Here is a 20,694-nt window from a genome sequence, read left to right on the forward strand (position 1 = left end):
TTGCAGACTCTTGCAAAGCTCTCTCTTTGTTAGGATTTGCTCCATTCCTAAGTCAAGTTTTTTTCTCAATGCAGGAGACTTCTGCATAGCATGTAGCTTCAGCCGCACTCTGACACATTTCCTGATAGCAGCTCCTAAATTTCCTAATTTCTGCTCCAATAGTAACATCAAATGACAACAACTAATATTCATTTTTCACTCTTTAGGCGCTGGATACAGAGATGGAACTGGCAGATTGGAGAAGGCAGATGATGCTGTTCCACCTGGAAAAGCATACACTTACATTTGGAAAATTCCAGAAAACTATGGGCCAGCTGAATCTGACCCCATTTGTATAACTTCTGCTTATTATTCTCACAGTAATTCCTCCTATGACATCAATTCTGGTTTAGTTGGAGCAATACTCATTTGTAAACCAGGTAAGATATACTAAATTGCACTGCCACAAAGCTTTTAAATGTTTCAATCCAGGACCTACATAATACCATTATTTAGTTTTTGCATAACACCCCTATGCAATGCCTAAATTATATTGCCAAATAGTGTTCAAACAATAGCACATAAGAGCATCAAAACAATAATAAAATCATTGCTTTAAAATTATTTTTCAATCAATAATACTGGTGGCATATTAATTAGATATGTTATCAATGTTGGGATTAGATATGTTATGATCTGTTGGCATTCGATAGGAGGAATTGCAAGATACTGGTATGTAGTCTACAAATAATATTGACTTTTAATTTAAAAAAATATTGCCACATAGTATTTGCATTTATTCAAAAATACAAATATTGTAAAAAAAAAAATAAAAAAAAAATACAAATATACCAACATACCCCCCTCCTGCATCCCCATAGACATGAGGGAGAAAAAAGACAATAATTTGGCTATACGCTTGGCTGTAATTACATGTCTTAAGCAGAATGATGTGATCAGTGAAAAAAATGATTTAAAGTATTTTGAAAGGAAAATAGTTAATGTGATTCTACTTGTTAATATAAAAAAAATTCTTGAATATTTTAAGACTATTGTAAGACTTGTATTTTCAAACTCATAGGATCCCTTACAGAAGATGGACATCAACATGGAGTACAGGAAAAAATAATTGTTCTAGCAGTATTTGATGAAGGTACAAAATAATAATAATTATAATAATAATAATCATCATCATCTATAAATGATCATACTCTGGATAAGTATATAAACTTACTTTTTTCGTTTAATGTTATCTGATTTAGAAAATGCTTCCCCCTAATGACAACCTTCAGTAAAAAAAATTTTTTTGAATGCCATTTTGGGCACTGTTCCCGTTGCGGCTTCTCCATTGCCAAATTCCACAAGTGGAATTTCTGCAGCTGAAAATCTGCAAGCACATTATGTTGCTTCTCATTCAAGTCAATAGGTGGCAACATAATGCGCAAGCACAATTTCAGCTGCAAACATAGCTGTAAGGGTAGGGTCACATATGCTGTATTTTGCTGCGTATTTGCTGCTGCGTATTTTCCTACTCATTGAAGTCAGCAGCAAATACGCAGCAAAAAATGGCAGATGTGACCATACCCTAAAGGAACCCATTTTGTGCTATGAGCTACAGGCACTGTTGTATAGCGATAAGGTAACTGGTAGGACCAGTGGAGCTTTTTTGGAAAAGAAAAGGGCCAACAAGCCATAGACTAATAACTAATAATGAGTAAATTAACAGCTCCCCTATAAAAAGGGACAGTAGGACTGTTGGTGATCACCTCTGTAGCCATTTCCCCTTTGTTTTACCAAGGTCTGCAGGATGTTTCTATGTCTGTTTTTCGTGCTGTCCCCTTCTTGCTCTAGGGGATCCACTCTCTCTGCTCCATGCGTGCAGCTAGTGGGTGACACCATCTTGTGGGTGACACCATCTTGTGGAGGTGACGTCACATGTCACTTCCGATTCGTCCCTGGCACTTCGACACTAAGTGCTAGGTGAAGTGCTCTCAGTTTATGCTCAGCTGTCTCTTTGAGATTGTTCTCTTTGTTTTGCCTTTGAGACTTTATTGTGCCTTGCATGCTTTTTTCCCCATTACTGCTTCTAGCAGGGTATTGTGAAAAAGCTTTTTCTTCTAACTTAATCTTTTTCATTTTTAGGATTTAATAGAAACATTTTTCTTCTTCTTTAGATGTAATTTCCTTCCCATGTTCCCTTCCAGATCTTCGTGTTGGAGGTCATCTCCATCATTTTCAAGAGATTTAGTCTCAAAACATTAGGGACCCTTGTGTCCTAAGAAAAGTGTCAGAGGGGTATTCCATAAACTTGGTCTCGATCTCCAAAGAAGTTTGTCAGAACAAGACAATTTCTTTATGAAAAACAAGGATTCTGGAAGGTTCTATTCTGGAATATCTGCAGAAGGGAGCATTAGAGTCTGTGACTTTAACTGAACATGGAACAGGAACATCTCTTGTTTTCCTAGTTCCTAAACCAGGTGGAGGATGGTGCATGATTATCGATTCAAGATACCCAAATCATTACATATAGGTAAAGCATTTCCAGATGGAAACTATCCAGTCTGTAGTAAATATCTTCAGGCCTGGAGATTTCATGGCGATATTAGCCCTAAAGGAAGCCAGCCTTCATATTCCTATCAATCCTGGGTCCAGTAGAGTAGGCTTAAAGGAGTTTTGAGACATCTTCAATTTGTAGAACTGCCATATGGAATTTCTTTGATACCACACACCTTCACCAAGGTTGTGGTTATGAGGCGCCCTCAGATTACAAAGGCTAGAGAATGCCCAATACTTGGACATTAAACAAGGCATCCTCCAAAGCAATTCCTGCCTGTCATCTTCATCAGGCTCTAACTTTTCTACTACATCTTCGATGGCTAAACAATTGGCGCAAGTTCAACATTCAGCCAGCATCAGTAGTGAAGTTTTTGCAGTTCATCATAGACTAGATGACTCTACACCTCTCCCTTAGTGGTGAGAACATGTTCAGAGAGACACAGAGTTCCTCTTGGTACCCTGGAGGGTAACCATCCGTACTAAGGACAAATGTGGTTCTGTGGGAATTATGGCATCTTCGACCTTTTTAGTTAGAATCACAGCCCAGTGACGCTTAACAGAAGGTGCTCCTAGTTTTGTTCCTTTTATCTTTCCCTCACATGGTAGCATCACCTTATAGATGGGAAGTCCCTGATTCAACCTAATTGGATCAAGTTGATGACTGATGATGATGATCTGGTGCTTTTGAGGTTTTTCCCAACCTTTCTGCCCAAAGTTCCTTTTTTAGGAATATAAAGCATATAATTTCTTTGCCTTTACTCAGTCCGTATCTTTCCTCCTCGTTAGAGAGGGCATTGCATTTCCTTAAAGGATATCTGTAGTGCAAAATAACTTATCCCCTATCCAAAGGATGGGGGATAAGTTATAGATCGCGGGGGGGTTGAGCGATGGGGCCCCTGGGATCTCCTGGACGGGGCCACAGCAGTATGCTGGAAAGGGGGCGTTCCGTCCCAGCATGACTCGGTGGCCGACACCCCCCCTCTCCATGTACACCATAGAGGTACATGGAGGGGGTGTGTCTGCCACGGCTTTCTGCTGGGGACGAAACTTCACCTTCTGCAGACTGCCGCGGCCCCGTCCAGGAGATCCCGGGGGCCCCAGTGCTCGGACCCCCTGTGATCAATAACTTATCCCCTATGCTTTGGATAGGGGATAAGTTATTATGCACTGGAATACTCGTTTAACATAGCCAGATGCCTCTGGATCTATGTGGAAAGGTCCTTGGAGTTCAGGGAAGATGAAAATCTTCCACCTACCTTTGTCAAAGCCCATTTGACCAGGTCAGTATCCAATTCCTATGCAGAGAGGAAATCAATACCTTTGGACTATATCTGCACCACTGCTTCTTGGAGCTCTATCCCATTTTTATTTTTCACTACCATTTAGACACCAGAATTTCTCAGTATTTGGCCTTTGGATAAACAATTTTAAGTTTGGCCATGCATGAGAGCGCTTCCAGATTACTCTCTGGTAGGTAATCAGATTGCTCTTATACAGTGTATCTGCCTGCTAAATCCCCTACTGGTAGGATGTAACGGAATCATTAATTTGTTTTTCCTTAGACCTAACAGCAGCGCACAATTTACACTCCCTATTCTTTCCTGTCTAATTGTTATTTACACACTGGACTGGGGTGGTCTCCCTCTTTGTAGGGGAGCTGTTCATTTACTAATTATTAGTTTATTGCTTGTTGGCTTTTTTTTTTTTTTCACTAGTTACCAGTTCATCACTTGCTAAGTGTCAAGGAGGTGGTGCTGACCTACTTAAGTGCCACAGCCTGGCATACTTCCTTGGTTGTACATCAATTAAGGAAGTGCTGGGAAGTGAGAGCAAGCAAGGAAATTTGCCAGGCTGTGACACTTAATAAGCCTGCCACCACCTCCTTAACACTTGCATGAAAATAAAAAGACAATGGAATATTTTTGGCAACCAACATCAGCTCCAGGGAATGTACAGTTTGCTTTTATACCCAACAGTGACATTTATCTAATGTATATAGGGGAATTGAAAAATGCTATGTGGATCAATCAGCTCCCATTATCATATCAAGGAAATAATCAGCTCTCAAAATTTCTTCTCCATGTAGGCCACAGCCACTATGCAAATGATGTCACAGTAGAACCACTCCATACTATTAATGGACATATAAATGGCTCCATTCCAGGTAAAAACTAATTTAAACATTATTAAACACTTGTGATCAGCTTCCTCTTGTCTATCTGACAGTTCTTTAACAATTTTTTCAACTTAACAATAAGTTTTGTTTCTTTATTATCACTAAGATAGCTCATGAACATCTGATCAGTGAATCATAAGAAGGGGTTTCACTGTCCCTGTTGAATGGGACAGCAGTGTGCATGCACAGCCGCCACCCCATTCACACTGGGAGACATGGGACCCCAATTTTTGTGATCAGTGGGGTTCCTAACGGTCACCCCCCAATCAGATACTTATCTGTTTTTGAAATAGGTTATGAGCTTTAATCCTAGGACAACACCTTTAAATGAAGAGCCATCGTTACTCAACATATGGTCAGCAAAGGAAATTGTTTAAAGAGGTACTCCACTGGCCAGCGTTCGGAACTAATTGTTCCGAACGCAGTTTTTGCCCTGCAGGGGTCGGCCACGCTCCTCAATGACATCACAGCCACGCCCTCTCAATGCAAGTCTATGGGGAGGGCATGACAGCCCTCACAGAGCGAAAACAGCATTCCAAACATTTAGTTCCAAACGCTGGCCAGTGGAGTACCCCTTTAATATACTTGTGAAATGTAAGTAAAACTCAATTCCTGCGGAACCAATCTTCAAGCTGGATTGTTTATGGATTGCAGGTTTATTTTAAAAGATGATTTGCAACATGGCTAGTTTTTAGAAATATTGCTACATCTGTTTGGTACAAAAAATGGTAATTAATTTATTAGATAAAAATTGATTTTGTTTATTTTAGATTTTTATGTTATTCATGCTACTAAGACTTTCTAATACAATGCGTTAAAAAGTTTTCTTTCTTTTTTCCATTTTCTAGAACAGAACATATGCCTTAAGAAGCCAACGCATTTGCATGTCATTGGATTTGGGACACATTTCGATGTTCACAGCATTTCTCTGGAGAGACATAGCTTCGTGATAAGAGACCAACGTGTCCCTGTACTTCCAGTTACTGCCTTTAGTTTTCAAACAGCCATTGTGCACCCAGGAGACAAAGGCGTGTACAAACTATCCTGCCAAACGTGGGCACATCCAGAAGGTACCTACACACGATCATTTGTAATATATACATTAAAGGGTTTATCCAGGATAAGAAAATAATGGCTGATTGGTTCATACAACAGCAAAAACAGCACCACACCTGTTCTCAGTAAGTGTGTGGTATTATAAGGGTATGTTCACACTGTGGAATCTCCACTCGCAGAATTCTGCAAGCAGAGGTTTCATCTGGTGGCTGCCGGCGAAAATACTTCGGTGGTAGGACCGCACGGCACTGCGCCATCACCATTGACAGCTATGCAGTGCTCGCGGACTTCATTGCAAAGAATGAGCATGTTCTTTCTGCGCTGAACTATTTCAGTGGCAGAATTGTTCGCCTCAGTGTGAATGGGTCTCGCAGAAGATTCCACAGGAATTATGCAGTGTGAACATACCCCAACTCAGCTGCTTTCATGTCAACAGAACTGAGCTGCAATATCACACACAAACTGACGGCAAGATTGGTGCTGTTTCTGAAAAAAAGCAGCTATGTTTTTCTTATCTTGGATAACCCCTTTAAATTGCACTTTACATAGTGGTATTTAAAAGATGCCCAGAAAAGTTTAAACTGGTGGGTACTAAATGCACCTACTATAGAGCCTGTATGAGGCTGCCCATAGGTGGCATTGCCACACCTGATGAGACCCCCTGCTCCATTTGTTCTCCATTTGTTTCATTTCTTATGTTTTTTCAACTAATAAAATGTTCGTATCTTCTCAACAGGAAAACTGACATCTCTGATCAGAGTTGAAGACTGTGTAACTGAGTCTGAAAAGCGGATGCGTGTATTAGAAAATGATGATGAAGATGATTATGATGATGAGTATTACGAGTCGACAGTATTTGAAATAGTTGGGAGCAATGATGTCCCTGATGTTCATGTAAGATCTCATGGGAAACGTAAACCAGTCACATGGACACATTATATTGCAGCCATAGAGATGGAATGGGACTATCAGCAAGAAAGAAATGACAAAAAGTTAGTAAAAAATGAAATGGAAAATCATTAATACACTATAATGTTATTAAAGATGTTGGCTTTTAATAAACATTGGTGGCATATTACAAAAATATGTTCCTAATTTTGCCACCCCCACCTATTGCCAAGAAGCACTGTGCTCCTCTGTCTCTTAATCAGGTACTCCGCTCCTAGACATCTCATCCCCTATCCAAAGGTGGCACCCCCGCGATCTCGGCTGCAGCATCCTAGACATCCGGTGCACGGAGCAAATTTTACTCCATGCCAGATGACTGGCTATGCGGAGGCTCGTGACGTCACGGTCACACCCCGCTTGTCACATCACGGCCATGCCCCCTCAATGCAAGTCTACGCCCCCTCCCATAGACATGCATTGAGGGGGCGTGGCCGTGACTTCATGAGTGGGGCATGACCGTGATGTCACGAGCCTCCGGCACTGCACCCGACGCTCTGAATGGGTAGAGCAGGGAGATCGTGGGGGTCCCCAGCGGCAGGACTGTGATCCCCCTTTGGATAGGGGATAAGATGTCTAGGGGCAGAGTACCCTTTAAGGGTTCAAATTATCAATAGGGAAAAAAAGAACTGAAAAAACTCCATGAGAAAAGTGAGTATACTGTAGACTTGGCATATAAAGTATAAAGTTATAAAGTTGCATTCTTGGAATAACATGTTTTCATTTCTCTGTTTGATAAGTGTTTTTTTCCCCTTCTTATTTAGGACGCATTTTACTAAAGCAGTGTACAAAGAATTTACAGACTCTCGATTCACCCAGCCAAAAGTATCAGAAATTCCTGGGACAGGGATCCTTGGGCCTGTTCTTAGAGGAGAAGTTGGAGATGAAATTCGGGTATTTCACTAATAGATTAACAAGTGTATCAACTCATTGGAGCCCTAAGCAAGGCCAGAGCTATGAGGTGATATACAGTAGGAAGAATTTTGTCATATAGTAACACTGCATTTATCTACAAAGAGGTAAAACGCGGGTGTGGATGAAAAAAGATAGGACACTACATACTTACTTTGTTGTGCATTGTAATAGCCAATCCTACCAAAGGCTATCTAGGAAGGCATATTAGGCTGCATGTTACTCCCAGTTTGCATTATAAATAATAATGGGAACCCAATGACAACCAGCTTTACTACTAACACCTCAAAGTCTGTATCTTATATTCAACATACCCTTCAGAATGCTTCCACACATGACTTTCATTGAAAAAGGATTTGAGGAAGTATCCTAAACAGATTATGAAGTACAGCAGGAGAGCACATAGCATTTTTTTTTCGTATTATCATCATACAATTACTAAATTAAAAAAAGACTATACACAGGCCAATCCCCCCTCCCCCTCCCATGCAGTGGTAGATACCGGCTCTACATAGATTCTGAAGACCATATAGGTCATTGTTTCCCAAGCCCAGTCCCCATGTACCCCCAATAGATTATGCTTTCAGCATTTCCCTAGTTCTTCACAGGTGATATACTTATGGTCAGGGCATCAGGCAACACCACAAGTGTCCTCTGTATGGGATATCCTCAAATCATGACCTGTTGAGGGTACTTAAAGGGGTACTCCAGTGGAAAACATTTTTTTTAATCAACAGGTGCCAGAAAGTTAAACAGATTTGTAAATTACGCAAAAAAAAAAAAAAAACAGGGAATGAGAGGGCACACTATAGTGTTACTGCACCTGAGATAAGGAGATACTGCATCACATCAGAGGCCTATACAAGCGTCTCCTGCGGGGTGCACATACGAGAAATTTAAAGTATCTTCCTATGTAGTAACAAATAAACGTGCGTGCACTCACCGCTCAACGGAGACTGTTCAACATGGGAGTCCGGTCCACGGAAGGGCTGGGTCACAGCATCGGTGCAGGTAGATAGATGGGCGCTCAGAGCGACCTCCGGGCGCCCACCTATCTACCTACACTGATGCTGTGACCCAACCCTTCCGTGGACTGGACTCCCATGTTGAACAGTCTCCATTGAGCGGTGAGTGCACGCACGTTTCTTTGTTGCTAGATTTGTAAATTACTTCTATTAAAAAATGTTTACCCTTCCAGTACTTTTTAGCAGCTGTATGCTGCAGAGGAAATTCTTTTATTTTTGAATTTCTTTTTTGTCTTGTCCACAGTGCTCTCTGCTGACACCTCTGTCTGTGTCAGGTACTGTCCAGACCAGCATAGGTTAGCAATTGGGATTTTATCCTGCTCTTTACAGTTCCTGATATGGGCATCAGGTGTCAGCGGAGAGCATTGTGGACAAGAAAAAAAAAAGAAATTCAAAAAGAAAATAATTTCCTCTAGCATACAGCTGCTAAAAAGAACTGGAACGGTAACGATTTTTTAATAGAATTCATTTACAAATCTGTTTAACTTTCTGGCACCAGTTGATTAAAAAAATTCATTTATATGGTGAGTATGGCACATTTTCTAGCCATTTCTTATAATGGCCACTGGAGAAATTGATGTAACTATTTGTATCAACATCTTTAAATTAGGTGGAAGTAATATACTTGGTATCGCTGTGTGAAAGAATAAGATCAAAGAATTCAATCCGTTCTGGATTGTTGTTCATAGTGAAGGTGATACCCCAATCATTTGCATTTAAAGATGTAAGAATTAGATGACTGGATGTCAGGGGGCCATGACAAATGAAAAATAAGTAATCGATGTATCGACGATAGAACTAATGTGTTTCGTAAGGGTTGTATTCTCCCAGATATATAATTGCTCAAAACCTTCCATTAATAAATTGGTGTAGGAGGGCACCACTTTGGCCCCCATAGTGGTCCCCTTCTTTTGATGAAAAATGTCGCCATTAAATGTGAAAAAAAAATTTTTCAAGCTAAAACTTAGGCCTTAAAGAATAAAACTACGTTGTTGGTCCGTTAGGCCTTTATCTTGCTTTAAAAAAGAATCAACGGCCCTAATGCCAATTTCATGGCTGATTTTGATATAAAGTGAGGTTGCATCGCAAGTGACTAAAATGTTATCTGGGGTACATGTTAATGTGGAAATATGGCCAATCAGATCAGATGAGTCTTGGAGCTAACTGGAAAGAGAGGTCACATGTTTCTGTAAAGTGGGATAAGTTACTTAAGTTACTTATGATGGGTCGTTCGGGGTAAGTGATATATGGATTTTTGGCAGTACGTAAAAATATGGTTTATTGTAATTTTGCATAGTGAGATATTGAGCGTGCACTCTTGATGTGCTGATAGAAAAAGGCAGAAACCACTTTGTATAGCTTATTGAATGGATCCTCCTGTATCTTCTCATAATAGGTGGAATCTGATAGAATTCTAGTAGCTTCTTGATGATATTGTTCATAACTCATTAGGACTAACACCCCCCCCCCCCCCTTTGCCTGCTGGTCTTAATACAAAATCTTGATTTTAGTGCAGCTTCTTCTGATTTGGTTAGATTGTTAGATTGGTGTGTTAATTACGGATCGGTTATTTGTCAAACTCCTGTAGGACCAGGTCATGAAAGGTGCTAATTTATGGGCCTTGAGAGTGGACTGGGTAGACTGTCGATGGTGCCTTGACATCTTGAAGCATAGTATTATCTGCTGGTGGGGAATCATCTTTATCTTCTGCCTGGGCCTCTGTTAAAGTACTTTTTATATTAAAAAACCTTTTTGAAATTATTTTTTTGGGTAAACTTATGTAGGCCCTTCTTTAGGAAGGACAGTTCATAGGGATTAAGTGTATAAGGGGACAAGTTAAATATTTTTACTGTATCTCCGGAATTTACATGGGGCTGTTCGCTTGGTTCTTTTTGCCTCTTTTTACCACCTCTGCATCCTTGTCCTTTTCTTTTTTGGCTTTGGCACAGGAAGATTAGAGCTATAGAAGGATTTTTGTGATCCGGTTGCATCTCTAAAAAATCCCCTGCCAGTGAGATGTGATACTCCTTCCATGTGAGGGGTTCTGAAAGAGGTGAAGATACAATGTCTCTGGCTGTTTGAAGAAATGGATCAATAGTGGACTGATTACTGGTATTATCCACTGTATTCACTCTAGGTTATCGTTATGTGAACTTACTAGAGGAGCTAATAAATCAGCTGAGTCATGTATGGTTAGGTCTAATAGATCTTGTGTGGAAAGTGGACATGCTTCTATTTTACTGCTATTGGGAGTGTCATTGATAGGATTAGATAAACCAAAGCTGACTCTTTTACTGGCCTCCTTATATTTTTTCCTATTACTTTGGCTAGCTTGTTAAAAAAAGAGACAATGGTGTCAAGAATTGTTCTTGATTCTCATTATTTTTAGTAATCGGTGTAGCATCAGCATTTTGGCATCTGAGAACTTTGTTTGGGGTACAGGGGTATGTATCGTAGAGGGGGTGGGGGATATCACTCCTTTTTCCAAGTGCAGGCCCTGAACGATCTATTAGTACATGTGCGGGGGGTGGGGGTGGGGGCGGTCAGAATAAGGGGTAATCTTTTTAGATATCTTATTATCCGTTTGTCTCTTTTTATGATATTTAGTATTGGTAAAAGATTTGTTGTTGGGATAACTATCCCTCCGCCCTGTTTCTTTTTATGGGATAGCTCCTATTTTTGGCTCCCCCGCCTGGATTAAAACTTTGTGGTCTGAATCTCGAACCCGTATGTGTACTAGGTTGTTGTATGGAGGGCTCTTGGGTTACTGGGGTCTGTTTTTTCACCTCTTCTTTCATATCAGGATTTAAAGGGTGATGATCTCTGTAGTCCCTCCAGTTCCAGGGATTTCCCCTGGCATAATCTGCATGATCTCTGTTTAATTGTTGTACCTTTTTCTCGATGGTTTCTGTTTCTAATTTTGTTAACCTCCCTATAATCTTGTAATTTATGCGGTAATTTATGTAATTCAAACCTTTGCAATTACCCCACAACCGGAGCCAACTTCATATTGGCCTCGTTACATAAAGACATTCGCTTATCGATTAATAAACGTAACATATTAAATGTGTTCTGGTCCAATAATTCATACCAGTTCGCAGAGTAAGTCTCAACGTCTGGAAATGCTGGATTAAAGGTCAAACTTAACCCCCTCGGGGTAATACGTTCCTTTAAGTAGATATTCAAAAATAAAGCGTCTACCTGATGTTGGAGTTCTACTTTCAATAGTGATTCCAGGGTGTGAAAGAGTTCCATCATTACCGCAACCTCTGGTTCCTTGCAGGATTCATCTGTGTTAGTATTTGATGCGGCTTTTGGGGTGTGTGTCCTTATCCTGCTGTTTGTGATAACTTCCATTGCATACTTCACTAGGGGCGCGGGTCTCCTCTCTTTTTTCTCTTTTCTATATTACATTCTGTGTAAAAGGCCTTTAAGTAGGGATTGGTGCCAGTCCCTAGTGCTATGCATCTGGACACTTTTATACATTTAAATAATAAGGATGAGTCATAACATCATGGAGTGAATTGCATGAAGTGTCAAAAGTGTAGTCAAAACTCAAAATAGATGCATACAAATAATGCAGACGTAGGCAACACCAATAAAACATGTGACACTAAATGATGTACACTAACCTTTTGCTTGTACCATCTTTTAAAGGGTACCTCTCATCAAAAAAACTTTTGATATATTATAGATTAATGTATGCAGAATAACTTTACAATTGCATGTTATTAAAAAATATGCTTCTTTCTATTCAATTTTCCACTTTGAAGAAATGACCACTAGGGGTCTCCCTACCAGTCCTGGCAGCAAGCATTTCAGACTCATGCTGGAGTCCTAAACACTACGAGCCGCCAGTCTGCTTTGTTCACAAAGGAGAACACTCAGAGCTGCCAGCCTGCTTTGTTCACAGCCTGTTTGGCTGTGAACAAAGCAGGCTGGCAGCTCTGAGTGTTTAGGACTCCAGGACTGATGGGGAAAAATACAATAGAAAGAAGCATATTTTTCATTAACATGCTATTGGAAAGTTATTCAACATTCATTAATCTAAAATATATCAAAAGTTTATTTGATGAGAGGTACCCTTTAAATATGGTCCCTATCCGAGTTATTAGTATCCTGGACACATACTGAATAATGCATGGTAAAAACGTAAAATGCTAATTACGTCAGGCAGTATGTTTTACACTGACATGACATTCCTAGAATAATATAATAACATATAATAAAAATCTAAGGCTGCTATGTCTACGATTTCAGATTGTGTTCAAGAACATGGCTCGTCATCCTTTTAACATTTATCCCCAAGGACTGAGTAATGTGAGCTCTACTCATCGTTTCATGACAGGTATTATAATTTTCCAATGACAACAAATGCACATAAATTACTAGTGATGTTTAAGGCATGCCTAAAGGCTAGGTAAGAGGAACGAGCAATTAAATAATTCTGCACTATAAGATTGCATTAAAGGGGTACTCTGCTGGAAAACATTTATTTTTTAGTCAACTGATGCCAGAAAGTTAAACAGATTTGTAAATTACTTCTATTTCAAAATCTTAACGCTTCCAGTACTTATCAGCTGCTGTATGCTCCAGAGGAAGTTTTTTTCTTTTAAAATTTTCTTTCTGTCCACATTGCTCTCTGCTGACACCTCTGTCCATGTCAGGAACTGTCCAGAGCAGGATAGGTTTGCTATGGGGATTTTCTCCTACATTGGACTGTTCCTAAAATGGACAGAGGTGTCAGCAGAGAGCACTGTGGTCAGACAGAAAGGAAATTCAAAAATAAAAAAACTTCCTGTGTAACATACAGCAGCTGAGAAGTACTGGAAGGATTAAGATTTTTAAATAGAAGTAATTTACAAATCTGTTTAACTTTCTGGCACCAGTTGATAAAAAAAAAAAAATAATAATAATAATAATAATAATAATAATAATAATAATGTTTTCCAGTGGAGTACCCCTTTCATTCGGAACACAGCCACATCCTCAGTTATAAGAGGGTGTGCACACTTATGAAACCAGGTTATAGTGTGTTATTTTTTTTTCCCTTTCCCCCTCAAAGATTTCAGTTTGTTTTGCAATTGAATTGTTCATGTTATAGCCAACCAACAAATGGGCTCTAGATAAATCAAAAGAGAAGAACCAATGTCTCTGTGTATCACAAATTACCAAAGTCACAACATATAACCACAGAGACAGTCATTATGCAAAATAAGTGTACAACTTTTATTAGAGTAATTATTAAAAACACATAAAATGGAACAGGTACAAACAGATAAAAATAGGCGGCTCAAAAAAGTGGTATGAAGCTGAGTAGCAGTATTGATAACAGTTGATTGGACAAATGCCTAAATGGATATATATAAGAAGCCTGCTGTAAAGTCATATAAGAATGACCAATATATAAACAGGTCTACCCACAGAGCTGTGCACCAGTATAATTATAAGCTAATCATATAACTAGGGTTACCCATATAAAAATGCAAATCCACATAACAGATAAGGTGCAGTGTCACCAATACAATAGATGGGGTACTACCTTGTAGTGCACATAACTGCTGCCAATGTATTGGCAGGTATCGGCCACCACAAACAATAGCCCACAGTACAGATAGGTAAAACACCGCACACCATCCGCGTGGAAAAACAGGACAACCCTTACCACTGAGACCGCCACCCCAACGCCGTTTCGCATAGAGCTTCTTCAGGGAATGTATGTTATAGGTCACATAGAAGGTGGAAAAAGTTCTGACATGATTTATCTTTTTATATCCACTGTATATTACTTTGACTCTGGCACAGCCTTTGACTACTTCACAAATGGCTCTTGTGTCATAATTAATAACAACAAATTTACAAATGGTAACATCAGCCTTTTCATCACCTGTGAGTAAATACTCAACAAGCTATAATGCATTTATTAAAGAATATGAATATTATATAATATTTCATATTTTTATCTGCAGCCCTGCTTGCAGGACATCATTATTATAGCCTAGCCTAGTGTTTCCCCTTATACTTTTCTACTGGTTTAGGTAAGAATACTTATGGGATCTATTTACAGTGTGACAAATGCTTTGCTTGTGGTATAACAACATTTTAATAGTTGGGGTCTTTATTTTCATCAAGTTCATCTTGTTTTTTAGGAGAACAACTGAAGGATTATCCCATTCAGCCAAATCAGACTATAACATATATTTGGCCCGTGACAAAATACGATGGTCCTGCGTCTTCTGACCCACGATGTCTTACGAGATATTATGCCAGTTTCCACAACCCACAGAGAGATTTAGCGTCAGGCCTCATTGGACCACTTCTAATCTGTTCCAAACAAACTCTGGATCAAGGGGGAAATCAGGTACTTTTTAATTTATAGCATTTTTATGAACTTAATATAGTGGTTCATTTCATTGTATACATTTAATACCTCTCTAAGGTTAGACTACAATCCCCAAGGTTACATATCCAAGGAAAAACTAGTTCCATAAGGGTAACTCATATACAGTATGTAATATTATTCCATTTTGGGCCATCTTCAATTTTCACCCTTTCCTCTCCCTTGAACATTTAGAACATTTATCTGTATATGATATACCTATTTTTTTTTCTAGAAAATGTTCAGAATGAGGAAGTTAGTATAAATATATCATTGTTCCCCACATGTCATAGCCTATGTGATTTCTAACATATTTGTAAGTCACTTAATTTACCAAAATGGACTGCTTACGCCAGAAAAAGCCTTAACCCCTTAAAGGGGTTGTGCGCTGCCCTGCAGTTCGGAGCTCCGCTCACAGCGTCCAGAAGTTCATTACACCGAACGCTGTGTGCAGGCTTCCGTGATCACAGCCGCTGGGCGTGACGTCACGCCCGGCCCCTTTGTGACGTCTCGCCCGCCCCCTCAACGAAAGTCTATGGGAAGGGGGCGCGACCGCTGTCACGCCCCCTTCTCATAGACTTTGGTAGAGGGGGTGAGCGAGACGTCACGAAGGGGCCGGGCGTGACGTCCCGACCGGCGGCTGCGAACACAGAAGCCCGCACACAGCGTTCGGTGTAATGAACTTCTGGACGCTGTGAGCGGAGCTCCGAACTACAGGGCAGCGCACAACCCCTTTAAGGACGCAGCCCTTTTTCACCTTAAGGACTGAGCCCTTTTTTGCAATTCTGACCACCGTCGCTTTAAGTATTAATAACTCTAAAACGCTTTTACCGAATATTCTGATTCTGAGATTCTGAGTTTTTTCGTGACTTATTCTACTTTATTTTGGTGGTAAATTTTCGTCGTTACTTGGTGAAAAATCCCCAAATTTCATGAAAATTTTGAAAATTTTGCATTTTTCTAACTTTGAAGCTTTCTACTTGTAAGGAAAATGGATATTCCAAATAAATGGTATTTTTATTCACAAATACAATATGTCCACTTTATGTTGGCATCATAAAATGGACATATTTTTACTTTTTGAAAAGATTAGAGGGCTTCAAAGTAGAGCAGCAATTTAAAAAAAATTCATGAAAATTGCAAAATCTGAAGGGACAGATGTTACAGAACTACAACTCCCAGCATGCCTGGGCAGTCTAGGCATGCTGAGAGATGTAGTTTGGAAACATCTGGAGGGCTACCGTTTAGGCACCACTGTAACAGTGGTCTCCAAACTGTGACCCTGCAGATGTTGCAAAACTACAACTCCCAGCATGCCCAGACAGGCTTTGGCTGTCTGGGCATGCTGGGAGTTGCAGTGTGGCACCCACTAGGAAGGGCGGCAGTAAATATCGCTTACTGCCCCCTTCCTTTACCCCCCCACCGTCGTTTCCCCTACCTGTTCCTGTCTCCAGGACGATCTGCGGTCCCCACGCCATCTTCTGGCCAGGTACCGGCCTCCATCTTCTCCTCCCGTTCTGCCCGACATCCAGGGGTGGGACGAACAGGGGGTTGCCATGGCAACCCAGTATCCTGCGCTGCCATTGGTCAGAATCAATTCTGACCAATGGCAGGGGATAGGAGGAGATCGCAGCACTGCGACCTCGCTCCTAGCCCTCATGATGATCGGGGCTGTCCCTGATAGCTCCGATCATCCCTATTTTCCGGGTGATCAGGTCACCAGAGACCCGATCAGCCCGGAATAGCAGAAAATCTGAATTGACATGCGATTTTCTGCGATCGCCGACATGGGGGGGGGGTCGGTCTCAGGACCCCCCTCGGCAATGTGCCGGGATGCCTGCTGAATGATTTCAGCAGGCATCCCGGTCCCCAACCGGCTAGCGGGGGGGACCGGAATTCCCACGGGCGTATGCATACGCCCCACGTCCTTAAGGACTCGGGATGCCGGGCGTATGCATATGCCCGATGTCCTGAAGAGGTTAAAGGAGATATCTAGCAAAAAAGATCTTATCCAAAGGATAGGGCATAAGTAACAGATTGTGGGGGGTCTGAGTGCTGGGACCCCCCGCAATCATCGGGACAGGACCCAGAGCTCGGTGTGGAGCACGTGCTGCTGGCGGCACATTCTCCATATTCTCCATATTCACATTCTCCACATTCTACATTTGTATGGGAGCGCAGAAAAGACCTGAGTACAGCACTCGGGAATCATCGGTGCTCTGATACAAATTAATGAAGGGCGTGCTGTTTACCAGTAGATGACACGTGCTCCTCTCTACGAGAGACGGGTCCCGTTCCGGTGATTGCGGGGGTCCTAGCGCTCCGACCCTCTACAATCAGCTACTTATCTCCTTCCTGTAAATAGGGGATAAGTTTAGTTTCGCCACAGTTCTTGGCCACTAGTTGTCTCACTTACCTCTATACTACTGTCCACTATTGATAAAGGAATTTAGTTTCTAGCAGCAGACACCAAGATGGAACACAAGAAGAGGGGGTGGGGCTAAGCTAGTGCTATGTGCAGAAGGGAGAGAGAAACTTTTGTTGTGTTTCTTCAATTTGTGAGCCTGTCTTCTTCTTCCCAAGGATCCATGTTTTCCCTTAAAGGAAATCTGTCACTAGTGTCACCTGCACTACAGATGACACTGATGACAATGGTACTTACCTTGTCCTGTTCAGTGCAGGGGATCTCTGGTAATCTCCTCCGTTAACTTCAGCTTCAGCCCGGCAGAGCTTAGTGACATCACTGCTGTGGTTCTCCAGCAGCGGTTCTCCAGCAGAGAACAGCAGCGGCTTGGGGCATGGGTGGAGCTTAGTGACGTCACCTCTGCTGGGTCCCGCTGCTAGAGAACAGCAGCGGTGATGTCACTAAGCTCCACCCATGCCCCAAGCCGGGCCAGAGCTGAACTTAACGGAGGAGATTGCAGGAGATCTCCTGCACGGAACAGGACAAGGTAAGTACCGTAGTCATCAGTGCCACCTGCATTATCTGTCAGTACCGGCAGGTTAGTGCAGGTGACACTGGTGACAGATTTCCTTTAAGGTAAATCAAGGCCTCCTTGATATCGCTAACCACCCATAAAGTCCTAGGCAGCTGTTCTTTGTGTAAATACCGGAGAACTTACTACTGTATTAATGCAGTGTAGCCCCCTGAATGTAACCCCCCCTTTTTTAGTCTGCAGGCTTGTCATCATCATTATCGTCATCAGCAGTTCAATCTAACTCTTTCCTATAATAACATACCGTTTGAGTATAATGCCAACCTGCTGGATTCCAGGAAGCTACCAAAACAAACCCAGGGAACCTGGGAGGGCAGTACAGTGGTCAATTAGGATAACTACAATAGGAAGGCAGAAGCCAATCAGAAGCCTTTATAACTTTTTCATCCTTCTGCAATTTTGTATTACGGCTCGTTTTCTCAATTTTTTTTTCTTATTTTTAACTTTTATTTTTTTAGGTGGAGAGCTTTAGTTTTAATTGACACCATTTTGGGATAAGAATTCTGACTATTTTTTTAGACAATGTTCAACTTATAATTAATGTGATATTTTATAATCACACAATAAATATTAATGGACAATAGCAAAAGAACTATTGATGGTTATTGATATATTTTTCCTTCGAATGATAAAGGAAAGGGGGGTGGATTGGTGTTACGCCGAGCGCTCCGGGTCCCCGCTCCTCCCCGGAGCGCTCGCAACATTCTCACTACGGCAGCGCCCCGGTCAGTTCCACTGACCGAGTGCGCTGCGATACCGCCTCCAGCCGGGATGCGATTCGCGATGCGGGTGGCGCCCGCTCGCGATGCGCACCCCGGCTCCCGTACCTGACTCGCTCTCCGTCGGTCCTGTCCCGGCGCGCGCGGCCCCGCTCCCTAGGGCGCGCGCGCCGGGTCTCTGCGATTTAAAGGGCCACTGCGCCACTGATTGGCGCAGTGGTTCTAATTAGTGTGTTCACCTGTGCACTCCCTATGTATACCTCACTTCCCCTGCACTCCCTCGCCGGATCTTGTTGCCATCGTGCCAGTGAAAGCGTTTCCTTGTATGTTCCTAGCCTGTGTTCCAGACCTCCTGCCGTTGCCCCTGACTACGATCCTTGCTGCCTGCCCCGACCTTCTGCTACGTCCGACCTTGCTTTTGTCTACTCCCTTGTACCGCGCCTATCTTCAGCAGTCAGAGAGGTTGAGCCGTTGCTAGTGGATACGACCTGGTTACTACCGCCGCAGCAAGACCATCCCGCTTTGCGGCGGGCTCTGGTGAATACCAGTAGTAACTTAGAACCGGTCCACCAACACGGTCCACGCCAATCCCTCTCTGGCACAGAGGATCCACCTCCTGCCAGCCGAATCGTGACAATTGGTAATTCTTGTGAGCTTATTATGTTTATATATCGTTTTTACTTTTTTGAGAAAATCTGTCATGTATTAAATTAGTTAGATTTAAGTATGTAGATGATAAATAATGAGTTTGGTTATTTTATTTTAATGTTGTAGCTTTTAATTAAAAAAAAGAAAACTTTTTTGTGTGGAACATGTCACATATAACAGGGTCCTGGACTGCCTATAAAGTCTCATCTGTTTGGATAATGGTGCTATCCTACCTTCTATGGGCTTTCAGCAATACAACAGAATTTAAAGCTGCCATCCATTTAAAGCAGCTGCGAGATTTCTCTTTGTAGTGGCGTATCTTTCAGGGTTAAGTAGTTGGAATCAAACATGCCCGTTCCTTTTGTTATCAAACATATGCTGTCGGGAAATAGACAGGGGGGCACTATACACATTAGATGGTCAACTGGTCCTGCTGTATGGTCAGCTTTACTCACACATGTTCTAATGGCAATGTGATGACTGCATATACAGTATAGCTCACATATGAGCTACAGAGAAAAAAAGATCCAGAAGTTATGCAAACAGAGTGTGTCTGGCATTACCATTGCCATTGTTTCATTCTACGTTATCTACAAGATAATAAAAAGATATTCGCTTACTGTCCTGTAGTCAAACAGAAAAATTAAACAGTAAATAGTTTTTTTCTATGTGGTTACCCATTAAAATAAAAAACACCTGACCCAATTGTTTAAACCCTAGAGGGCCCGGGACATACATGTACGTCGATGTACCCTGGGACGTAGTGCACAACGATGCTCATGTATGTTGCGCAGTTCCGTGGTCACTGTGTTGCCCAGCTGGACAGCTGCTATCAGCAGCCAGAACCTCATGGATAATGGCGGACATCAGCATTCCTGATGATGTCCGCCATCAACCCTTCAGATGCTGTGATCAATACCGATCATGGCATCTGAATTATAGTGGAGGTGTACACAAACACATCGGACCACCTGCGGTGAAATCACAGTGGTCCGAAGTGTTAAGAAGATTGTTGAAAACACTGATCGGTACTATGCATATACATAGCACTGTTCAGTATTTGCAATCCAAAGATTGCAATAAATAGTCCCCTGTGGGGACAAAAAAGTGTTAAAATAATAATAATAATAATAATAATAATAAAGGTGAATAAGCCCCCTTCCCCCCCAAAAAAAAAAATATAATCCCCTTCTTTTTCAATTTTACAAAACTATATGTGTATATATATATATATATATATATATATATATATATATATACAATCAACATATTTGGTATCGCTGCATGTCCGAACAGAAAATGA

At 41.4% G+C, this 20,694-nt stretch overlaps 1 protein-coding gene across 1 annotated transcript in view; it reads left to right on the forward strand.

Moving 5' to 3' along the window:
• Positions 1–20,694, forward strand: part of F8 (coagulation factor VIII) — a 97,185-nt gene that overhangs the window by 13,827 nt on the left and 62,664 nt on the right. Inside the window, exons 4-11 of the mRNA XM_056539178.1 lie at positions 207–419; positions 1,061–1,132; positions 4,622–4,699; positions 5,560–5,781; positions 6,504–6,759; positions 7,477–7,606; positions 12,910–12,997; positions 14,799–15,010. Coding sequence (XP_056395153.1) covers positions 207–419; positions 1,061–1,132; positions 4,622–4,699; positions 5,560–5,781; positions 6,504–6,759; positions 7,477–7,606; positions 12,910–12,997; positions 14,799–15,010 — 1,271 coding nt within the window. The remainder of the gene's footprint in view (positions 1–206; positions 420–1,060; positions 1,133–4,621; positions 4,700–5,559; positions 5,782–6,503; positions 6,760–7,476; positions 7,607–12,909; positions 12,998–14,798; positions 15,011–20,694) is intronic.

Source organism: Hyla sarda, chromosome 9 (assembly GCF_029499605.1).
Source record: "Hyla sarda isolate aHylSar1 chromosome 9, aHylSar1.hap1, whole genome shotgun sequence".
In the NCBI taxonomy this organism is placed as follows: domain Eukaryota; kingdom Metazoa; phylum Chordata; class Amphibia; order Anura; family Hylidae; genus Hyla; species Hyla sarda.